Raw genomic sequence first — 23,606 nt, forward strand, 5'->3', positions numbered from 1 at the left:
TCTTGTGGTCTATCTCCCCGTTATAGAACATGAAACTTGAATGTGGATGTGAGTATATTTCAACAGCTTTGAGAGCACTGTCTGGTGGGCCTTACAGCAACTGGGTTGTGCACACAAAATGGCTGGTTGAGGTATGCAGAACAAAGTGTCATGTGTCGCATGATGGTCCCAGCCCCAGAGGGACTGTACATCCCCGACAGAACATACCTTATAACAGGGTCAACCTCCGGGGGTAACCCTGGGTCTCTATCCTCTGATCTTGCAGAAATATTTTGCCAGACAGTGTGAAATAGTTGTTACATACTAGGACAGATTACATTTAATCATTGGCAGGATTTAGAATGTTCATTAGTGCCCGGAAAACCTCAGTAAATATGTCTTTGAAAATTGAGAGAACATTCCGAAGCAGCTATGAATGTAAACCTATGCCAATGAACGCTTTAAAGGCACACTACATAGAATCTTAACTATCTCCCTTCACCTTTTTGGAGTTACATTATCATGGATCAACACGTGCTGCTCCTGGGTTACCAATATTCAAAAGCAAAGCTTACATAACACAGCAAGCTCCTACCAGGCCATTTCAACTGTTGCACAGTCATTTTGTTCTTGAGCTCTGCCAAGAAACCCGAAACTGATAATGAACCTCCTCTAAGATGATACTGAGACAAATCTGCATAGTTTCCTTACTGAGTGTCCATCATTCTTGACTTGTTTTGAACTTGAGCGTAAGACACAACATTCCCTGGCACCGCATTTCTTCGTGTCCAAGCACACAGACATGCACAACTGGCCTGGCTGCGTCAATGTCAAGGATAATCAGTCCAGTTTAACACATTAAGCCCTGATGGCGGCCACCCTGTACTAGACGTCACTTCTGCCACACGCCTGGACTAAACAAACACACCCAGCTTTCACCACAGGGATATACGGGGCTTTCGACCGGGCTCCTGACTAGGAGGCCACTCTGCGCAGGAGCAAAAGGTATTTTTGGCTCGAAAATTTAACAAACACACCAAAGCATCGTCATTTTCACTCATCAAAGACATCACAAATATACACAGTTCTCCCACTGTCAAGGACAAAATACCCAACTTGGGATATACAAATCTTTCAACTAACCTGTCATAAATAAATGCTGGCAAGTACTTGAAGTTTAATGTGCAATACAGCCTCGCCTTTATGTCATCACAGATATTCAGGAAGACTTGGGGCAACGGCAATGTTACATGTATCAGCAACATCAAAGAAAGTTCTAAGGCTTCTCAAGTCTTACAGATGCTGGAAGTCATGAGTAGATCAAACTGTTTCACGTCCATTTTAAGTCTCACCTTAAGTGCTGAAAGATGCACTACATGTACACATACTAGTCACAGAAAACAGAAAGTCACAGAAACAATCAAGTGTGGGCTGCAAATGCACCCAACAAGTCACTGACATTTGACTAAAATGTTTACAATTGGTGCACTTTTCGTCCATTAGTTCAAGCAGGGACAGTCACAACAGCAGAGGCAGAACCATTTAGTTTGCCACTTCTTACATCCTTTTGCAAATATGCTACGCATGGTATAGGTGTCTAACTGTCTATCGATGATGGTAAACAAAAATAAATTCTTGACCTGGGGTCAGCTGAAAGCAACAGTCAAATCAAATTTGTGAAAGACGCCCAAGTACAGTGCCCCCTCATGTTGGTTCTTCTCAGCAGAAGCTGGCAACAATAACATCACATGGAAATTTAAATACTTGTCTTCACAGAAATATTATGCAACCAACCCTGCAGTACCAATGCAATAGAAATACAGTACCAGCCATGCCCTTGCCTTATCAGGGAAGATGATAATCACTAAACTTGTTTTTCACTACAAGACCCCCTGTAGCTGGCTTTGAGCATTTGCAGTGGCAGTTCATAGTAAGATGTCATTGACTGGGGAATATCTTCCAGAAATAAAGACCCGAGGGAACTGACCTCTCAAACTTTCCTATGAACTTCAAATCTATCTAAGTCTCCAAACAGGCTCATCAAGAAATTTTTGTCCTGGTCATCGAGAGGGATGACATGGATCGTGACCAGTGACTTCTCAGACGGATTCTCCTGGCATCCTGGGCACGGAAAAATAAGGTCTACAAGCTTAAGGTCGTATGACACCCGAGGAGCTCATGGGAAATACTCCCCCGCCATAATCACTTTGGTACGACCCAGGATGATTGTTTAATGAGATTCAGAGCAGGTGAATGGTTTATTGGATCCCGTTCATGCCTACCCATGCTGGGACTGTAAACTCACAGATATAGGGGTGAAGGTATAGCACAACTTAAAAATTTCTCTAACAGAAGTTGTAAGTTCTATTTCTGCTCCTGATGGCCCACCTGTTACTGAGGTCACAGGTCACAGTAATGTGATGAGTCATATGCCATGTATGCTGTCATATTTCTACCAACCTAGGTTGCTATGAGATAGTATGACCACCCAGTGTTCTGGGGCTAAGGACCGGTGTAGGATACGTCCCCAGTGTCCAGGGTCATTGAGAGATATCGCCCCATCTCCCCCGCAAAGTAAACCTGCTGAAATTGCTTGTCAAAGTCACTCGGCATCATCCTTAATGGTTTTGCCACCATGCCCTTGACACTATTAGTCACGCCCAATTTGTGGCCTGCAGTCAACTTCTTTAGAGATTGCCTTGGAGCTTGATAGCATGTTGGGCAAAATGGCTTGAAGTTCCATTTTTCTATTGAAACTACAACACCTTGTTAACAATTTTTACACAATATGATAATCAGCTGTCATCATGTCAAGAAATTCCTGTTCAATATCCCATAGATACTGATTACATGCATACAGCATATTTTGGAACCCTGTAAACATGTCTTACGGTACTATGAAATGAAGAAAGGGTTTGTCTTTAGTTGGAATGAAGCATTATACATATGGTTAATAAGTCTGGCACAATGGACATACATGTACAATAAATCCATACTAATGACATCAAAATATTGACAAGTGGATAAAATGTTCCAGAAAATGAAAATCAACAGGTCTTGGAGGACGTTGCTGTAAATAACTGTCCTCATCCTTTGATTTTCTTTCTTGAACAGCCATGCATGACCCCATAGCTCTACAAATTTTGTGAATCATGTGATTTTGACCAGTTGTTTTAGTATTTAGTGTTATGCTACAGTAGTTTAGAGCTGTCACCTTTAGCGGTCATGATAACTCTCCATTTCTCCGCATATTTAGTCTTAGTCATCATGTCCATATCGTCATCATAATCAGGGTACTGCAGAAGAGCTGACGACAGTTTGGAGTAACAAACATGCATGGTAAGGTACATTACACGTGCAAAAGTAAAAAAAAAACATGAAAACAAATCTCTTAATCAAGCTTCACAGAGTTAGCGTTTTCGCCATCATGCCAAATGAAAACTGCCACAAAAATTTGGTGCAACAAACATGCATGGTAATGAACATTACACGTGCAAAGGGAAATAAAGGAAAAAGAAAGTTTTAATACAGCTCTGGTGCTAGTTCCTTTTTATTGTGCCAATCCATGCCAAATAACCATGTTGGAGTTGAATCATTTAGAAGTAACCTGAATTTAAATCATATACCAATGAGAATATTTTTCCTGTCATTAAGGGAATTTAATTGGCCAAGACAGCAAACAAGCAGAGCAGTCCTTTTTTCCCGATAAGTTTGAAAACTTCATATATGTACATGTACATTTCCCTCCAAATAGACAGGAACATAAGGCTGCTCCTTCCACATCCCTGTAGTTGTTTTGTTGTTGGAGACAGGTGGTGGACTAATTCTGTCCTATCACTTCAGAATCAGTCTTAGTTATCTGTTCTTTCTGTCTTAAAACTCATGTATTTAAGACACACTCTTCAAAGAAAAGGAAAGTTAGTGTATCTAAACATGACTGTAGGAATGGAAGAGTCATTGCTCAATCTTTTTTCAAGCCACAGAAGTAGAAGACTTTTTCTTATTTTGGTACTTCTCTTATCTTAGTTAACTATCTTTATATACACTTTGCTCACACCAGTTTTCAGTCCTTATACACAACTTACTCCTTCAGCTTTTTTGATCTACCACTTCTTAAGTTCTTAACCATGATAACTTATTGTCTTATTGTCTTGCATTTTGCACCTACCTTCCGTGTTTTTGCCTTTGGCCTCCAGTATGGACTCGCTGCTGAGTGTTGACTGTGGTTCAGCCTCCATGGCCACATCCCCCATGGCTCCCTCCAGCTTCAGATCACCGTCTGACCCGCAGACCTCCATCTCTGTCCCCATCCCCGAGGGGGCCATATTACCCTCCCCACCCCCCTGGGGAGTCGAGTTGCTCGGGTCCAACTCCAGAATTGTGGTGAGGTGTGGCCGTTCTGTTCCAGCTTGGTGGCTCAGTGGTTAGTACCTACACAAACAGACAAGAATGGAGAAAAATCATCAGTCAAACACTTTAGACTTCAGGCTATTAAGGTCTATTCAGTGCTAGTCTTGTAACTGGTATGGTACCTAAAGAAGTTATTGGAAGTGGAAGACAGACTTTTTCCACAAAACCCTTTTCCAGAAAGCTCAAAAGCTATTTTTTCTGCTTCCACATCAGATCCTGCAGAAGAAGTCTTCATGCATGTGACATCAACTTGGCATGGCTTCTAGAAGTAGAAAGCATCATATTAATTACCAAGCTTTTCTTTCTACTTCACCAATTATGATTGTTTATGTGCCTTTTGCACCTCAAGAACATTCCTTTCATTCAACACTTTCATAATCTTCAAGATTTAGCTGGAGCCACCATGTGTAGAAATGTCCCAGTTACTGCCTACATAAGGTGACAACTTGATAAAAATGTCATCCAAACATTTATCAATACCAAACATGGCTTTATGACATTCTAAAATAACAACATGACCTGGGATTAACCTTTTCTGATCCATAATTTTTTTCAGGAATCTTTGTCAGTTTATGGAAGACCCCAGTTTGAACTTTTGTACACCTGTAAGCTATGTCAAGGGAATACTTCAAAGGAATATAGACTTGACAATGACTCCCAAAAGACGTGGCAAAGGCAGTCAGCAAAAACAAACCCAGTAAAGTGTCTGTCTGTGTCCCCTGCCTAATTATCCCATTCATTCCATATTAACTTTTCAGAGGAAACCTTGGATACATATCTCTGAAGAAATATGTTTCTTCATTGTTATGTTACATAAGCAATACCATGTGTGCATAATACAATTGTAAACTGGGCAACAATACTATTAGGTAGTTCTACAATACAACCATGCCAACAGGAGAAAGAAGAAAGAAGAAAGCCAAGTTTAAAGTCACCCATCTTAAGAGCCTGGTAAAGGGTTTCTAAACAAACACAGGAGCAAAGGAGTTGTGTGGGTGTGTTCCTTCTAATGGGCTTATCACCTTGTCCAAAGCTAACATTTACAGATGGAGGTGTTAGATACAGGGTATGGGCAGGAGGGGAAAAAGGTTTCTGGCCAAACTTACATGTACATGGATCCTGTTACGGTTTGAAAATTTGTAATTACTGGATTTTTTGTTGTACCTGACCTGGGATAGGTCATAGGAATTAGAATCAGTTGAAGTTCTGTGAATTTATTACATTATTGTATCATTGCACCGAGTTTGATCATTTTATGGACAAACACAAATGAGCTTTCATCTAAAAACATTTGACTGTGAACCTCAGAACTATTTCCTTCAAGTTCAAGTGCTTTCTGGTCATGCCAAGGCGACAAGGAACACAAAGTGATCTTTATTGTTCTAGGCACCCGGCACCAGCGACTTTCTCCCCACAGGAAGTTATTTTTCCAGTTCTGACCGATAAGGTTGCCCCAGTCATCCCGGGCGGTATGTGGCACCCCTTAAGCTCCAGTCTTAGCCACGTGTCTCCCTACTTATCTCTGATATGGGCCAGTAAAACCCACCTGTTCCCTACTACTGCTCCTCTGTGGACAACCTATCTCCACAAGGTTTTCCTTGATTATGACCAGTTCCTGTACTAGTATAACTGCAGTTTTCACGTCGTATAAAATCCTGGTCATCACCAAAGAAATGGGCAGTTCCGTGAGTGTCCCTGTTTAATGCCCATGTGGATGAGAGGTATGCCAGGGGAGTGTAGAGAGCAGGGTCCAGGCATCCCACCAATTCTGGACACCACAATCAGATCTTGGCGCAGACTTCAGACTGATTTCTCCCGGGGCAGTGACATTTGACGTAGGCTGGCACGTGTACAGTCAACCACACGGCAATGGAACACGCTTTCACTGGAATCTCGGGACCAATACGCCGCACACTTCAACATTCCCCACAGCATCACAACCTATAATACACAACCACGGCCACTGACAGGTGCATTCTAGCCGCCCTGCCAACATGACTCAACTGTATATGTTTAACATTTTCAACATGTTATACAGTGGTATCAGTTACAGAGCACCAGATTTACCTATAAACTGTTCTGACGATATTTTCCTGTTCTAGGACAATTAGCTGGCTCCTACTTTACATTTATTATAAACACATGAGAGAAATCTGACAGGTAACTCCAACACAAGCAACAACTCTGTTGCAACAACTTCTGAACATCACTATAACCTCATTAACCTCGACAGATGGCAATGCCATGTGGCAGTGAACTTTCACTCATCAAGGCTAACTAGAATTAATCAAACTGTTAATCTCCCTTATGAGATATATCATTCAAAAGCAAAATTTTTGACTACGATGTCTGCACAGTGTTGGTTCAGTTGCTCCTTTACTGATAGCAGCAATTTCTTATGAAATATTTTAGTTGATGAGGGAAAACAGTTACATGCCAAGGAATTCCTGCTCATTTCTTCCATCAACACGACTCGTAAACACCTCTTCCATAAAATCAGCACTCATCTGTCAAGTTCAGCTGAACTCCCCCATTTGGCAACCCATGCCAGCCATACCCTTTTATTATTCACAAAGGAAATTGCAAAACTAAAATTTGTTGACTACTAAAGCTAGGATGAATCCAAACTTAGACAAAAAGATAAAAGGCCAGGATCAACTTGAACTTGATTCTGGTTTACTACATATTCTATCTAAGTTATCCATACTAGAATAGCTTGGTAGAAGTGCTCTTAAGTGTGGTCTTATAACCAACTTTGTGTTATCCAGTAACCCAAACTTAAGTTTTTTACCTTGTAACTTTTTATTCTTACTTACTTTGTAACTTTTTATTCTTGCTTACTTTGTAACTTTTTATTCTTGCTCAAGCTTACAGAACACAGTAGTTTCTACTGCATATTTTGGATGCATGTTGCTCACCGAGGCCTTGACATTAAATAAAAACTTCTATGTGCAGGAATGTCATTGACCCTGGTTAATACTTTCTACATGAGTCTACAATGAAATATGCTACCTTATGTTACAGCCGTGACTTGAAGGCACCGGTAGTAACTAAAAACGTTAATCCCTGATTAAACTTTTACATCCAGTCAAGTTATTTTTGTGCACATCCTGCCTTATACGTACTGAACATGAAATTGAAGTTTCTGGTCCTATGCAAACATGACAAAAACAGATTTTTCACACTTTTACATCAAGACTGTGAATAACAATAAGTGAAGCACAGTCGACTCTCATCTGTCACACGTTGTTCCAATATGTTCTTGTATCGCTAATTAGCAAACTCGCGTATAACCAGACCCACAGGAACAGCTAGAGGACCCTGGCTTTCCGCATAAAACCTCAGCTAGGGAAGTAAAATCGTACCTGGGGACGTTCAAGTTCGCTCCGACCAGGCCAGGCTGAGTGACAACAACGTGCCAGCCCCACTTCTGCAGGCGTGCAGAGTGATGCTGGAACGAGTGCCAACAGATGTCTTCATCATGCAGTAAGACATTCATGGTTGGCAGTAAAAACAACATTACACGGCTACAGTTGTGGTTCGTTTACCCCAAGGCGTGGCTAAATAGGTACATTAGTACTACCTGTTTGGAGGCTGAGGAAGGATAAAAACAAGATGAAGTTAAGGAGGTATAGGAATAAAATTTCTCAGTAGCATAGAGTATTATCATTCAACTACTGAGAGTCTCTGGACCAATAATCACTCCTAGAAGCATGGCTGTGTGTTACACAATTCGGAAGCATACGACCTACTTACATGGCAAACAGATGTACAACCACTGGCCTTAATCTGAAAACTATCTTGATCCCAACAAGTCCAAAATCAAAACAAGCCCAATACTTCCCTCAGATAACTTTGTGTTGCCTAATTCTCCAGGATTACCAACTTCCTGCTTCTCTGGTTGGCTAATTTTCCTCTTCGTTAATCTTATACTAACAAATAATCAGGTTTATTCTTTGATCAATGCTCTTTTCATTATCCAATCAATGTACTCTTGCTCCTCCTGATGTATCTAAGAATGAAAACCAAGTAAAGAATCCCTGGCAGTAGACATCACATAGATGGAAATGCCAGGGAGTGATCTACAAATCTGCAAAAATGTAAACTTTGGTTCTCTATCTTCAACTTGGAGCTTAAACCTAACCCTTCTCTTGAGATGATATGAAACTTTGTTGAAGGAAGTTATTGCCTTAAAGCTACGTTGCCTGAGAAAGTAATCAGATTTTTGCTGGTCTCCGGCAGATATCATGGACCTTCTAAGTCTCTGATGACTAAATTGTTTTCTTTGTGATAACTTTGTTGAAACAGTTTTAGTCCAGGGGCATACATGAAAGACCGGTGGCACGCTTCCAGAATTTACTTGTCATATGATCCATATTATATAACAAAAACAACTTTCTGTCAAGACTAATTTCCCACTTAGGAGAGTGAATATGACTGAATCTTACATAGATTATATGGACTGATTACCTTCATGCATTCTTACATTTATCATGAAATGACATCGCTGTGTTCTGTCTCATTACTTCCTGATGTTGTTGTTTCCAGGAATACAGCAATAGGCAGAGACATACCCACTAATTTCTATCTGAAACTATTAAACCTCATATTACTTCATCACTTCAAATAAGTAAGTTTAGTTACTACATTATACAGGTGAGTTTCTGCTTTACATTTTGTATCACAGGGTTTTTCTCATTATTTACATCTTGCAGGAAATACTTCTTAGCACCGACCTGATAACCTACAAAATTACATTACACATGAGGAGTTGAGCTACAGCTTACGGAGATTAAGCACTAGAGCCTGTTGGCTCAGGATTCTCCTGCATGTAGTGATACATGTAGTTCCTTGAAGAGGAATAAATCACTTCCAGACTTCTTCCCTGGTACCTTTTGCCCAGTTAATCCTTGCGAGGAGACACCAAGTATTTTGAAAAGCCCACAAGATCAGAGGATGAGTGGGGTGCTAATAGATTTATTTTTAAGTCATGTCCCAGTTTGTTGGACAACAGTAAGGAAAATATGTTCACTTAGATGCTGTAGGAACTAAAACAGATTGTCCAGTTCCCTCCACTGTTGCATAACGCAAAAGTTGACAAATTTCTTCTAACAACGTTTTCACAACAACTGATAGCATTGATAAACAAAATTTGCATCAGTAATTAAGGTGAATTTTTTTCAGTAATGTATAATTTGGCACATAGAAAAAGGTCCATTAAACTTTTTTCAGGATAATGGCACCTAAAACATACTTCCCAATGTCTTTTTTGCAGCCTATACATGTAGCTGCATTTTTCAACTCTTCTGTTCTCACCAGGTCCTTTCATTTCTTTGACCAGCTCTTACTGCAAGGCTCTAATCCTGAATGAAATTCCATGGGACCTGCCCAAAGGTAGCATCTATCAGTGCTTATGATAAACCCATTTATGTGTATAAGTCTACACATTTGTAGCTAAGTGAAAATTTACTACATTGTCAGATATGGATGCACTTCACCTAAATCCCAACCTTCTAAAGAATAACTCCAAGAGTTATTCTTTCCATGTCCACATCACCTGACCTGAGGAGTGCAGCTTGAAAGCAGATGACACATGTCAGCTGGGTTCTTATGTTAGGAATCTACCTGAGGGGCACCCCCTGTGGATTGACACACACAACTAACACATAGGAATCCTGGGCGGAGGTTGGTGCGGAAGGCACTAATGTGACACCTGAGGCCCCTCCACTTCCTCTGCTCCAACACAGTTGCCATCACATATGTTCTGTAAGACCCGTGGGATCATGCCCTATGATAAGTCCCTAGCTCATTGTTATTTCCTGTACTCATTCAAAAGGTACAGTCTCCATGCTTCTGATCTTACCAAACATTTCCTTACTTGTTATACATGTCATATATTTCTACAGCTTATAGTTCAACTCGAAAGGGGAAACAACAAGCCACTTGATGCTTACATATAGATATCAAAAGTTATTATAAGGTTGGAATACTGCAGCATGATCTTGGACCTTGATACATCAATATCATTTTCTACCTTGAGTACAGGTCTTTTTTCAAAAGTTCTTTTGAGTAACTGTTATTGTTATCATCTTACCACAGATAAATGACTTCTTTTTGTCTTGTCTATTATAAATGTAGTTTGATCTGATTCACTTCTATTCCTAAAGGAAACTACATCACATGCAGGCAGAGAATGTGCTACAGTATATCACCAGTCCCTTCCTGAGATATTTGCCCATTCCTACTGCTGACCTACTTTCCAACCTGACTGTCTCCTATCTTTCCCATCATTTTCCACACAGTGGCCCTGATAAGCCAGTGTTGGGAACAACTAATGAGGGCGGAATTGCTTCCTGTTCAGTCAAGCAACTAATTTGATTATAAGGATCATTTTAGGTTAATTACAAAAGGAACATCACTTTTTCTTCCTCAGAATTCAGTATTCCCCCAAATTACATTTCCTCAAACCGTAAACTCCTAATCCAGTACTAGGGATTGAGGAGATTGTCAACTGTGCCACACCTGTTTAAAACATGGGAATTCCAATGAAGAAATTGCTTTTGAAAGTGGCAAATCCTGAGGTTTTCCTTCTTTGGGATAAGCTTTAACTTATCAAAAAGCCTCCCGGCAAAGCTTAACCAAAGGTGAGCAGTAATCATTTTCAAAATCATACTGTAATTTCTAAGAATCTGTATTCGCTGATGTAAAACTTCTGCAGTTTCAGCATTGTTAATATGTTTACCTTTCACAACATGGCAATGTTACTAACTGATTCCTTTACCTCATACTTCACATGGTTTCACCTGAAACATGCTTGACCTCACCAGGTATGCCTTCCTACTCTGTAAGTTTGCTCAAAACTCGCTTTAATGAGAATCATCTTTAGCCACCTCCCAGGAGAGTGAAACTATGGGCTTTAAACTGTAGTTTGGGCCGACCAGATATTCCAAAATACCTCCAGTCCGTAAGTCCGCTCCATCTTCTTATACCAGGTTTTAAACTTTGGTCACTTGTGACTAAATTTGGTAGCAGGTTGTTGTGTAGGAATTTCAGATCTTGGCAGCCAGTTCAGTGTAACCTGTTCACAATAATCAAACTAATAAGCTATATGTAAGCAGAATACATGCCTCATGCCCATGTCAGTCATGTAAAGGCATCCTACATTGTTATAAGAACTTTTCTTTTCCAACATAAAGAAATAAATCTTCAAAGGCCCTAAGGTTTCAGGTTTGGTGACATTCTCAGTAATTGTGCTACTTTCCATCATCATTGTCGACAACATGAAAATGAGAAACAGGTTTGGGGCTCTGTCTGCAGCCCTCCTCACCACATGTCACTCAGCAGTGACTAGGGAAGTTTGCTTTCCAGACGCATGCACGATTTGTAGCTGTCAATCAACAGTTACTGCAAGTCCTTTGGTCAACCATGAAACTCTTGGTGAGCACTATGAGTATATGAAACAACACTTTGGCAAGTCAATGTGAATTGGCCTACAAATTAAAGTTCAGCTACAGGTTAAAGTGTTGTGAGTTTCTTCTTTGACAAAGGACTGATATACGGATGTTGTAGTGAATTGTTCACAAAGTTCTTAATACTTTTGTGCCACATACATGTACTGTTGTACAATGTAAGTAAAGGGAACTTGAATGTTACTCAGAAAGGTCATATATCATGATCAAGTGTGTACCAATCCTTATCTTGGTGTTCTGGCTATCAGGAAATTACCTGTGGCAGATATTGGCCTCCCCTGTGGTCATGTACTTGTTGTGGGAGACAATAGCGACTGTGTCTATCTCTGTGAGTTCCTTTGGTATCTCCAAGGATATTATCTATAATGTCCTTGGCATCTCTGACCATGGTGCAAATATCCAAAACCTTGGCAGGCATTTCCTTTTGATCGGCTTGTGTGCTCAACACATTTGTCTTCTTCACTCCCTCTTAAGACAATGTATTTAATATGGATGATCACTTTTGCTACATGCTTTCATATCCTTGAGAAATGACTCCACCCTGAAACTCATTGTGTCACTTTCATTAAATCAAATGTTAAATTTCTCAACAAAGCAATTATATGCTTCAGGTGGTTATCACTATGACTACCTGTAGTTCATACTTCTAGTCTTACATGTCATGATGAGACTATCTCAATACCCAAAGCTCCTCTGAAAGAATCATGTTTACAATATATAGTACAGGATTTTACAATGAATGCCTGAGAAAGAGAGAGGAGAGAGAGAGAGAGAGAAAGAGGGAGACAGACAGGATTGTATGTTTTATTTTGGGATACAAACAGCTTTGGGTCACCTATTCTTCAAGAGCGTCCAGTCACCACACAAACTTCTGAACACACAAGTCAGTTGTCAACACCAGCCCAGGTGCCGTGCTTCCTGTCTCCACTGCTCTGCCACCAGGACCAAATGCACAGAATACTTCATCCTTGTCCATCAGTGATGCTAAGCCTGGAACGGGCGGAATCCACCCAGGATTCCATCTCCCTGCCGTACAGCAGGCCTGGAGGCATCTCCATCCTAAGACCCACTGGTAACCAGACTCTAATTTATTCAAGTCTTGAGGAGTCAAACTTCTTCTCAAGAAAGCCGTGTAACTATGGAGTTTTGTCTACAAACATGCTGACAACAGGTTCTTCAGCAGGTGTCAAGAGTAGATAAGAGGAGAGGGGGTTATCACCGGTACAGATGGTGGGATAACTGCTGGGGAAGTCAGGAATGCAAACACAACAAGTGCAAGACCACTGGAGCCTGGCTGGACAGGCCGAGAATTCTTAGGCCTGTGGCCAAGATAAGGGGAGTAGAGGGACCTGCTCAGCTGACCACTGACTGGTCTGCTTCCATTGACTGGTACTACCAAGAATGTCATTCACTATTCCAAGGGTACAGCCATGTGTAAGGAGGGGCTAGCTTTGAGTGACAAGGCCAACAGGTCTTAAGTCATATTTCCATAATTTCAATAATGTGGTACTTCTATCAGTTTTTGCATCTGTACAAGAATTGGCTTTGTAGGTGCAAGGGACTAAAATGACCTATAAAACTAGCAAACATCATCTAGAAAGTTTAAAAATCTTGGTAGTCATAGCACTAAGCAATCAAGAATACTATATCTTCTTCCTGTTCCATGCCTGCCAAATTTTTGCAAGTGGAGTTTTTTTAATCCAAACTTTAAGCTTCAAGAATACGACTGGAAACTTGTCTTTCTTTTCTCCATCACCTGTCCATTTCTCCCTGTCTGTCTGGTGTGCGGTCTCCCACGGCAGTTCTGGTGTCAGATACCATCAGTTCTCATCACTCTGCCTCATGATAGCCTTCATTAGTATGGTCAACACAAAGAAACTGATACTAAAACATGCCTCTTCTTTAGACTAGATGCTGGACATACCACTGTACCCTTCATGCACCTTCTTTCCACTGCAGATTCTACAATATTACACAGTGAATACCCAGAAAATGGTGCACAAAAGTTTAGGTGAGTTTTGGAAGGTACATGTCCAAAAATCCTTGACGAGAGGTACATCTCTAGTGACCAGCCAGTCATGACTATCTCTGTCTCATCTCTCGGTTGTCTGTTCATGTCTGGGTACCAGAGACAACCGTCATTACAGAATCAGTCTTCAAAATATGAAACACTTGCTAAGGAACTGCACACTTTTGACTTATGTCTGTCCAGCATATATTGGGTCTCGTTTTTTTCCTAATCCCACATGAGGGAGGGACATTATTATGAATTGCTTGCATTCAAAATGAAGCACCTAACTTGCAATTTCTTTAGATGAAACTTTGATATTTGACACTTCTAATTAAAAGAAAATTCAAGACAAAACTGCTTCAGTTCAAGTAGATTTTCTATATTGTTCCCTCTCTTTTAAAACAAAGTACCAGCTTGACAGCGCTCCAACCTTACTCTGTAGCAACTCCAGCACTGTTGAACCTGCAAACCCAACTGAACCCAACTGACGAATCACCATTGCTGAGTTGTGCTGTTACTCTTGTGCAAATCTGAAGCAAAGAACAACCCAGAAGAAGATGGCTTTAACTATACAATCATGGACAGGTCTGGAACAAATGCAGTTTGTTTCTGTCCCATTTTTCCTTGGCAGTATGGGAAGCAAGACTCCTAAGGTGTGGTCCTGTCTCAAACTGCTGTTATCAGTTCTTTAACAGAACACACACATAACTTGAAATCAAGAGGTACGAGGCCAGGAGAAAATGATGGCCACGTGTTAACCTTGTACAAATGTAGGTCAACAACCTAAGTTGAAAATAATGAATTTTTCATTACACAGTTCCTCATTCAAAAGTTACTACAGCAATCGTCTGGTTGAATTTTCTAGCAGAATTCCATTTGGTACTTAAAACCACTTTGTTGTGTTCAACCCACAGATACCATGTCTGTAATGAGTAATCAGCAGCATCTTTCTCCTCCTATTCCCCAAACTCCCGAAGATGCTATCAGGGCAGTCTGCCTCCTGAAACATTCTCAAGGAGGTGTCTTAATGAGGTAAACGAGCTGGGTGGATGGAGCTGGCCCCACTATGCTAAAACGTTACTGTACATTATTTTGATGGACCTAGTCTGGACTGTTTTATGTCAGAAAGTGATGCAAGTCTTCAGTCTTCACGAACCATTTTGGGAAACAAACATGTGACACTTTCAATTCCTGAAAAACACTCAAATGCAAAGTTTTGCCCTCTGTTCTGTGACATTAGTGATGCCTATCTTCATCCTAACTCTGGTCAAAAACTAGCAGTTTTGGTCAAAGTGATGTGGTTGCTATGACAAGAATACCTTGGAAATTTCAGAAATACCCGGTATCCAAAAAACTCACACGTGCCAATGACATGTGTTAAACTTCGCTCCCAACCATTTAATCCCCGCATATTGAAATTCCTCCAGTCCTCCCAGGTATTGTCTAAGTGTGAATATAATGGAAGCGGGCAGAAAGAACCAAGGTTACGTTCAACAGTTCACTGAGCTCCGAGGTTCTCCAGGAAGGACAGATATTACAGGAGTTCCTGGGCCTACAGGCTGGCTGCAGGGAGGGCTGTTCCTCCGCTGCTAACAGGTGTGAGCCGGGATCCTCCAGTCTGGACAACATACTCCTCACTGTAACAATCTCTTCTGGCAGTTTCTCCCCACAGGCAAGACCTCCAGCCTTACTCAGGACACTAAGGGTAGACCGTACCACCCCCTCCTCTCTTATAATCAACTGTTTCAACCTGACATGGGAGTTGAGTACTGTCTACTTCAAACACTCCATTCCTGCAAGATTTGTATCGTCAGATCACAGGAGATTCCTCGAAATGCCTTGAAGTTGTACCGAAGAATCCGCCCAAAATAAAACATCAGAGGGTACGGAGCAGGAATTCCAGCTGAATTCCCATCACATTGACTGGTGGTGTTGACCCGGGTACCTGGTTTGTGTCACCGTGGAGTGATCCACTCACCAGGGACTCACCTTGTTAGTTAAGATGAGATCATCCTCCCTGTAAATTGGTCTTGGAGCCATGAGTAATAGTTTCTCCCTCCACAACCACACAACCTAAACCCTAGCAAGGCATCATGAACAGATACACCATGTCAATAGAGCAGCATCTGCAAAATGGGTACAAAGCTACAGCATTGGCCAGAAATAAAATTAATCTTCATTCATAATATCTACAAAAATGTAGTTGTGCACTTATTTTTGAGTGTGTTAAACCTAGCTTTTTATCAACATTATTACACACCATTAGTTACATCACAGGACTAAAAATGTGTTCATTAATTATGCAAAATGTAGCCCTCGCATGATTCTTGTACGGAAGATGATTCATTCCATGCCATGCAAAAAAAAAAAAACAAGGTACAAAATGTCTAAAAAATTTCTAAATTACAAAGAGAAATTTGACAACAGCAGTAATAGCTACAAAGACCGGTATATGAAAAGTTACAACTGACAGCCTGTCACAAAACTGGAAAAATGAAAGTTTGTATAGGAGACAGGAAATGAGTCCTGACAAGAGAAACGGCACAGCTGACAGACAAAACAAGTGACAGGAGAACACTAACTGAAAATATTCGAAACAGTTAATGCCAAAATATGCTTCCCAAACATTGAATATCTTGATAAACATCAGTGGATATATGCTGAGAAGGCGCGTTCCCTAACGACTCAGGTTCTTTCTCCTATAACCAGTCTGGCACAAGTGAGAGATAGGCTCATTGCCAAGTAGCTTCCCCCTCTTGTCAGTGCCTGCAGGCACAGGCACACCTGTCCCCTCAGTCAATGCTACATGGCTACCTGGGGACCTGTCTTACCCTGCAGCTGCCACGTGGCGCGGACCCGGTAAATTTACCCTTCCACCTTCCGCCTGCTTCCTGGCACGTGCTCCTGATCCCTCGCTCGCGTGTCTGTCTCCTCCCCTCCCGCTCCCTCCTGACCACCACAGTCACTTGTAATTGACGTTCATCCCCGGATAGGAGCAGCCAGACAGGACCGGCACCTCAGAGACCGGCCAGTTTATGAAATCTCCTGCCCTTCAGCAGCTGGTGAGAGGAGAGGTTATGGGGATAGATGGTGTCCCTGCTGACAGGGAACAACTCAAGCTGCCTCCTTTCTTGGGTGACTCATTAGGATCTTTACCCAGGACAGGTGTGCACAGATAACTCACCTGGGAATACAGACTGCATGCCAACATTGTCATGCTGTGTTCTGGATGTCTCATATGCTGCTTATACATGATTGACAGGTTTATGCTACATGTGACAGTCTAGATAAACTAGACTCCACCCGGCTGGCCTGTGTCTCGGCACAAAGTCTGAACGTCTCACTTCCTCCTACAAAATAGCAATGAACTAGCCACATGGAGCATATTTGATATGATGAGTGTCGTCTGTGGTCTTATCAAGATTTTTTACCATTGAGTATTGGTTACATAACGTCTCTAATAGTTACATTTAAGATCAACACTAACTTACTGTTTTTACTACAAAGGACATGTGCACCACTTTATGTAGTTCTTAACATTTTCATCTGCTTCTATAACTCAACATCATATAAAGATAAAATTAATGTGGAACAGTGTATCACATCTATAAAAGGATATGTACCTCTCCTTGAAAGGACATTGGGCCAAAATATTCTGGTTACATTTTCTCAAACATCTTCAAGTTGTGGCCATCTTCACCCTTCACCAGGACCGTGAACTTAGTGCCCTTTAAAGCCTTAGAACACTATTAAGCTCTAATCTCAATCCTACCAAAGACCAGGGAAGAAAGGCCAGTTTAGTAATGGTCCTGGGGAACCCTGTCCTTGGTAGGTTCAAGTCAAGGCTCAGGATCATGACCTTAAAGATTAAAGCAGACTTAAACCCTTAAATCTTTCCGAAGTAATCCACACCACCAAGAGACCACCACTAAGGAACAATTACAAACTTCGCTGCAAAAACATTCTTTCGTTCTTACCATATTTGCGGATTTTAAGGTCGTTTTTACTGGACTTTTAAAAATTTATTTTTACCTTGGATATGAATTAGATTTTCTTACAAATGTGAAAACTTTTAAATACAGACTTGAAAGCAAAAGTCATCAGTTAGCTTGACAAACATATTTTCAAGTGTATGGGCCTTGGGTCAAGGTGAAAACCTGGCCAACCACCATCCAAACATGCCTACAGCAGTGGCACAGGGACATCCAAGGGTGCTAATGAACTGCTTAACAACACATGGGGGACCCTTACCCTTGTGGCTATAGGCCAGGATTAAAGGTAAGATCCATCGACTTAAAGTAGCTGTACGGCGCCCCTTCATCTTCCTCGACAGATGCTGCTATAACATCATCAACGCACATCTGTATACGTCGCTTGTCTCAGACTGGATTTGTGTTAACTGTGTGTTCTTAGGGCCATGCTTAGGCCCTGAAATGAGTTTATGTAAGAATTTTTCTTAACTTCAGTCGAGTGTGTGGAAGGCCAAAGTGATTGTTACTGACTGAGGCTCTTTCAATCAGGTCTTTCTCAGAAAACATTAAACGCTTTCCACTTTACTTAAGGTTGGCAACTGTACTGAATACCAAAAAACTTTTGCTTACAGCAGAGAAAGAAAATGTTACCAAGTGCCCTGAAAGAAGAGTTCATACAACTGCCCTTCCTTGTTTCTGAGTCATCTCCGTGGCTCTTTGTCACTCACATCTCCTAATCCCCTTCCTCCACCATTGTCTGTCATTATTACAGGTGAAGACAACCTGCAGCCAGTAACAAGGACCTCCAGCAGTTCAATGATATTTCTGACCTTTCAAAGAACAGCCACACTTGGACTCATATCTCTTCAGACAACAGCACAATGTCCCATGAGGCAGTGTGCAGAGAGTCACTGGTCTGAAACTTGACTTTTCCTTACAGGAAGAAATGGTCTTGACCTTTTACATAGCCATTAGAACTAGCAGACAGAGCATTACACATGTCATCACATCACCCCACTTGTGGAAAGATACTTCTGTGTAGGTCTGAGTATTACATCATTTATTTAGAAGGATGATCCTGACCTTTAAAAGTATAGACTCAACTGTCATCTAGTATTAACCAACTTCTTGGCTCATCTCTTTACTCTTTGAAATATTGGTGACAGATCAGTGGGTTTTACATAGACATACCACATTGCTTTCAATGTACAAAGTTTCTTCTTCAAGTAAAACTTTCAGCAACATATATGTGATTTGACAGGTTTTCATTCCACAGATCTACAATGTGGCAGATGTCATATTCCATTCAGAATAACTGAAAATACAGCATCATTTTGTATAGTGGAAAATATACAGGCTGCAACATCAAGTTCATAATTTTTCGCTGCCGCACATAGATGTACCATCAGCTGGTGACCAATCAAACCAGCTGTACTATGGCAGGGAGGGGACGAGGACTACTCTTGGCTTCCACGGCAAAAGTGGAAATGTGAAAAACGCTACCAGGGGACAATACTTCAGTTCTACTGCTGTTGCGGTGGAAATCTTGGCAAAGCCAGGGGATAAGAAATGTGCTTGAGGAGAATTTCCTCTGCAATTTGTTAAACTTAACTTGAAAGGCTTCCTGTATAGTCCCAGTGTCCGTACTGATTAAGTGAACAAATTCCTACATTAATATGGAGCGGAAAAAAAGGTTTAAATGGTGAAAGCTAGTAATATGCTGCATTAAATAAAATGTTTGGTGTTGGATCAAAAGTATAAATGTATTATCCTATATGTATTTGGAGCTTGACTATAAGTATAACAACAGCTTCTCCAGTGTTTCAACGAATGAGAAAAATCTCTTTTCACAGGGTGGCTTGCTGATGCACATGCTGAAAACAAAATATTATCATGTATGGTGCCTTTCCTTCATGCTTTTTTCTTACAGCATTCTTTCTTTCCTACATGTTGTCCTGTAATATCTAGTAATTTCTAAGACTTGCAGACATGGGACTTGCATGTTGAACTCTGAAATATCATTGAAGAATCTTCTGGCCATCATCCATGGTAGTCATTGCTGATTTTATCCTATGTAATATCTGATCAATCATCTTGTAAACTGCTGGCTTTCGTGTACATGTACTTTACACTTCATTCATCAGCTAGCCCTTGGCAGAGTCGGTATTTGTTTCATCTTTGTCGTTGCATCTTGGACATTTGGTTCGAAACTGTCACATGTATTTGAAATGTCATTTCTTACATCACCAAGTTATGTGCTAATGAAATACAAATTACGTCATGAGCTTAGGAGGGTACATTCTGTCAGGTCTGGTATCCTACCCCCCAACATTTGATACATCAGTGACGCAAACCTTCCCTGAGTGCCCTCCAAACATTGCATACTGAAAGTTATTCTTCTTCCTGAAGTTGTCAGAGATGCTCAATGAGTTTAGATGGATAATAGTAATGTATACATTTAACATGTAATGTTGTACGTAAACCTTATGAGTTGAACATTCTTTATAGCAATTTGTAGCAGGTGCACAAAATAATAACTTCTTTGAACTTTGGAAACAGCAACAATATTTCCTGTCTTCAAAATTCCACCATTCTGTTGCAGAAGTTATCAGTTGGATTTGACGTCATTCAGGGACTTACGGTTTGTAGGGTTGCCTGTGGTGTGGTGATCTCCTATCTCCAGCTCTCTGCTTTATCGGACACAGCTGCACACTCACAACACATGGTCTCTGCAGGGAAACATTAGAACAAAACTATCAACACAAAACCATACTTTCCATTACAACTTGGCAAGTACTGTCACTGGGGAGGTAGTGCTTAACCACTGGGGAGTTACAGTTCAACAAATGGGCCATTTTATTACAGAAAATGGATCCCAATACTGCTCACTGCCTGACATTGATCATTAGAGAAGTCAAGTGCATTTTACGCATTTGGGATTCCTGTATCATGTAACTTTTCTTTCTTTGGGAATGTATGGCAGTTTGAAGACATTTTACCTACATGTAAATGATGCTCATGACAAATAACAGCCACAAAAAAAACATTTTCAAAACTTTGTTGTATAATGGATATAAACCACATTCATCTTGCCCATGGCCATGGCACTTGAGCCAAGCTGACACTAACACGTACAGCACCTAAAAAAAGCCCATCTACAAGATCAGGTCAGTTGACGTCTTGCACAAGACGCAATGGCTAGACTCCGTCCTGACGCAATTCCGTCCATTTGGTATGGCCATTGATGGATGGTCAGTACCGAGCTTATCACCGTTCGCGTGACAAGGAAGGCCTGCCTTGCTATACCCTGTAGACTCCGGACATGTGTGTCAAATGTGTGTCCTGACTTCTTATGACATGGCTATATGAAGAACAGAAACTGAAACTACACAGGGTCATTCACACATACACATTTTTTCCTCTCCTAAGCGTAGACATACATGTGACATACTGGGTCTACTACACCGATAGAGTACAAAAAGGTTGTTCGCAAACTGACACCTGCTATGCTAATGTGCACACTAGAGGCTAGACACTCATTGATGCAGGTGCATGTAAGAGACAGGTACCTCCAGGTGTCCTGGCCCAGGCCACACCCTTTGCTGACATACCTCCGATTACCACCCTGGGATGTCATAATGATGGTATCATAACATATATGGTTGATGCTGAGACTAACCTTGAAAGTATCAGGGATGATTATATGTAGCAAATCTGTACGAGTACAAAGGTTCTGTCTGGCTTTTGATATTCATGTAAATTTGCCTGACACTTCTAGGGTTTAAGCAGTCTAGACAGACTTCATACAGAAATGAATTTCTTGGATCTAATTAAAATCTACAATCAAAACATGTCAAGAACAGACAATGATGGGCTCTTATGTAAGCATAGATATTATGACGGAAATGAGTAATTGACATTGCTTGAGTGGGAAGCCTGATTTCATCAATAATTCACATCATGTATGCATACCAATGGAGGAAATAGCATATACAGCTGGCTACTTATGACTTAGAGAACTGAAACCTTTCATCAACTATTAAGTGGGCCACAGCCCCCCCCTCCTCCAAACCCCAGTTGTTAGTAATCAGAAGTCTCTGGGGATTCCTTATAAGCCAGTGTCGCCAGCCCATAATATCCAGATTATATCCCAAGGAGTGAAGCGTGCATCTGCAGTAGTGATGAAATCTGCTGCTTCCATATTAGTCCCCTCCCCACCTCCACCACATCTGCAACTACGCTTTGAACTTGTATCACCTCCTGCATCGCCACATAATTTGGCCATTTGGTAGGGAAGCCCAAAAGCCAGATTAAGCTTTATGCCAACTTTCCCCCAAGCAACACCTGTCAGTTCCGTTAAATAAAAGGCAAAGATTTGGATTCACTGGGGACGGGGAAGAATGAGAACCACATGGAAACCCTGCAAATTGAAAGTACATCATTTTGTCCAGATTACAGAATAATCTATGTTAAAGCTGAGGACGTAGGAAACCCAGCGTGAAGAGCACCAAAAAGGGAACGTCTTAACTGTGAGAAGTTGGAGGGGACAGACGAGCGACTCCCTTAATGGCATATTTTGAATATGGCTCGTATGATTGTGGTTCCTGGCATGTGTTTGATGAAGGACGAATCGGAGGATCGGGTCGTGTCTGGCTCCAGCCTCCGTCTGTACCGTAAACATCGTACTTCCGGCCGTAGGAAACTGGTCCGTACCCGCCCTCCCCAGAATAGATCGGGACGGGTATATTTGGGTGTCTGTTCGGGTGGGGCTGCAGCATATAGAGGAAGACGGTATATTTGGCAAGGGCGTGTTCCTGCTTTATAAATATCGACTTCAGGGTATTTTTACAATTCTGATCCATTTGATTAACACTTTTGTGATGACTGGAGTCGCTGGCCAATCAGATAGAGCATATAAAGAAAGGGAAGATGACAGGAGGATGATGATGTCCATCTGTCACACCTCACCTCCTCTTATGTAACCTCGTCTGATGTGGGAGTGGCCTCAGAACTGTACACACTGGATTCCTGGCGTTATGTGAATGACATTAATCAAAAGCATCCCAAAATTCTTACACATATTATATTTTTATTGACAACAGAAGTCAATGAACCGATGACACTGCATGACAGTAGTAGTATGTAATAGCCATGTTATTAGTAAGTGACGGAATATTTAATTTAAAAACTTCCAGTCCTCAGCAACACTAAACTGATCAAAAATATAATCTAAGATGATAATATAAAAACAGTACTACATGTAGTTAGTTGCTGCCAATCAATCCACAATAACCCACACATGTACATAGTGCAACCTCCCTTTTTCTAATGCAGCTTTGATGTCATAACTTCGTATAAGGTATCCATAAACTGTTGAGCACACCATAAAGTGCACTTGGTCAACAGTAAGAACACCCATTACACAGTCACAGTACTTACTAATGGCATAATTAACAATCATAAACCTCTATACACTATGAGCAGCCTGTAGATACTGATACTAGAGTAAAGCTACATGTAAGGTGTGTGTCTAGCTCCTCTCCAGAGCATTCATCATAAAGTTACAGAGCTATGATCGTGAGGTCCTTGCTTTAAACAAAGCTGACCTTATAACACTTAGGTGACCATAGGATTGGGCAAACAGACCTGTCTATGACAGACTGATGATGTATGTAGAGCTGTACATGCAAAATGTAAATGTAAAATATGTAGCTAAATTACACTTGGTGCCTTTAATAATATTATATTAAGGCATACAAAAACTTA

General features: G+C 41.0%; 1 protein-coding gene and 1 long non-coding RNA gene across 4 annotated transcripts in view; one reads left to right on the forward strand and one right to left on the reverse strand.

The window, feature by feature from the left end:
• LOC109484367 overlaps window positions 1–19,056 on the forward strand; it is a 57,003-nt gene extending 37,947 nt beyond the window's left edge. Inside the window, exons 2-3 of the long non-coding RNA XR_002141070.1 lie at window positions 17,999–18,147; window positions 18,613–19,056. This is a non-coding gene — a long non-coding RNA (uncharacterized LOC109484367). The remainder of the gene's footprint in view (window positions 1–17,998; window positions 18,148–18,612) is intronic.
• LOC109484189 (MKL/myocardin-like protein 2) overlaps window positions 1–23,606 on the reverse strand; it is a 67,614-nt gene that overhangs the window by 22,654 nt on the left and 21,354 nt on the right. For 2 of the 3 annotated variants that reach the window (XM_019787437.1, XM_019787428.1), the window contains exons 2-4: window positions 20,481–20,569; window positions 4,148–4,410; window positions 3,194–3,286 (exon numbers count right to left, since the gene is read on the reverse strand). In XM_019787437.1, the coding sequence (XP_019642996.1) occupies window positions 3,194–3,286; window positions 4,148–4,304 (250 nt within the window). In that variant the 5' untranslated portion in view covers window positions 4,305–4,410; window positions 20,481–20,569. The remainder of the gene's footprint in view (window positions 1–3,193; window positions 3,287–4,147; window positions 4,411–20,480; window positions 20,570–23,606) is intronic. The other variant, XM_019787447.1, reaches the window with a different exon arrangement.

Source organism: Branchiostoma belcheri, unplaced genomic scaffold (genome assembly GCF_001625305.1).
Source record: "Branchiostoma belcheri isolate BF01 breed outbred unplaced genomic scaffold, Haploidv18h27 scaffold11, whole genome shotgun sequence".
Lineage (NCBI taxonomy): Eukaryota > Metazoa > Chordata > Leptocardii > Amphioxiformes > Branchiostomatidae > Branchiostoma > Branchiostoma belcheri.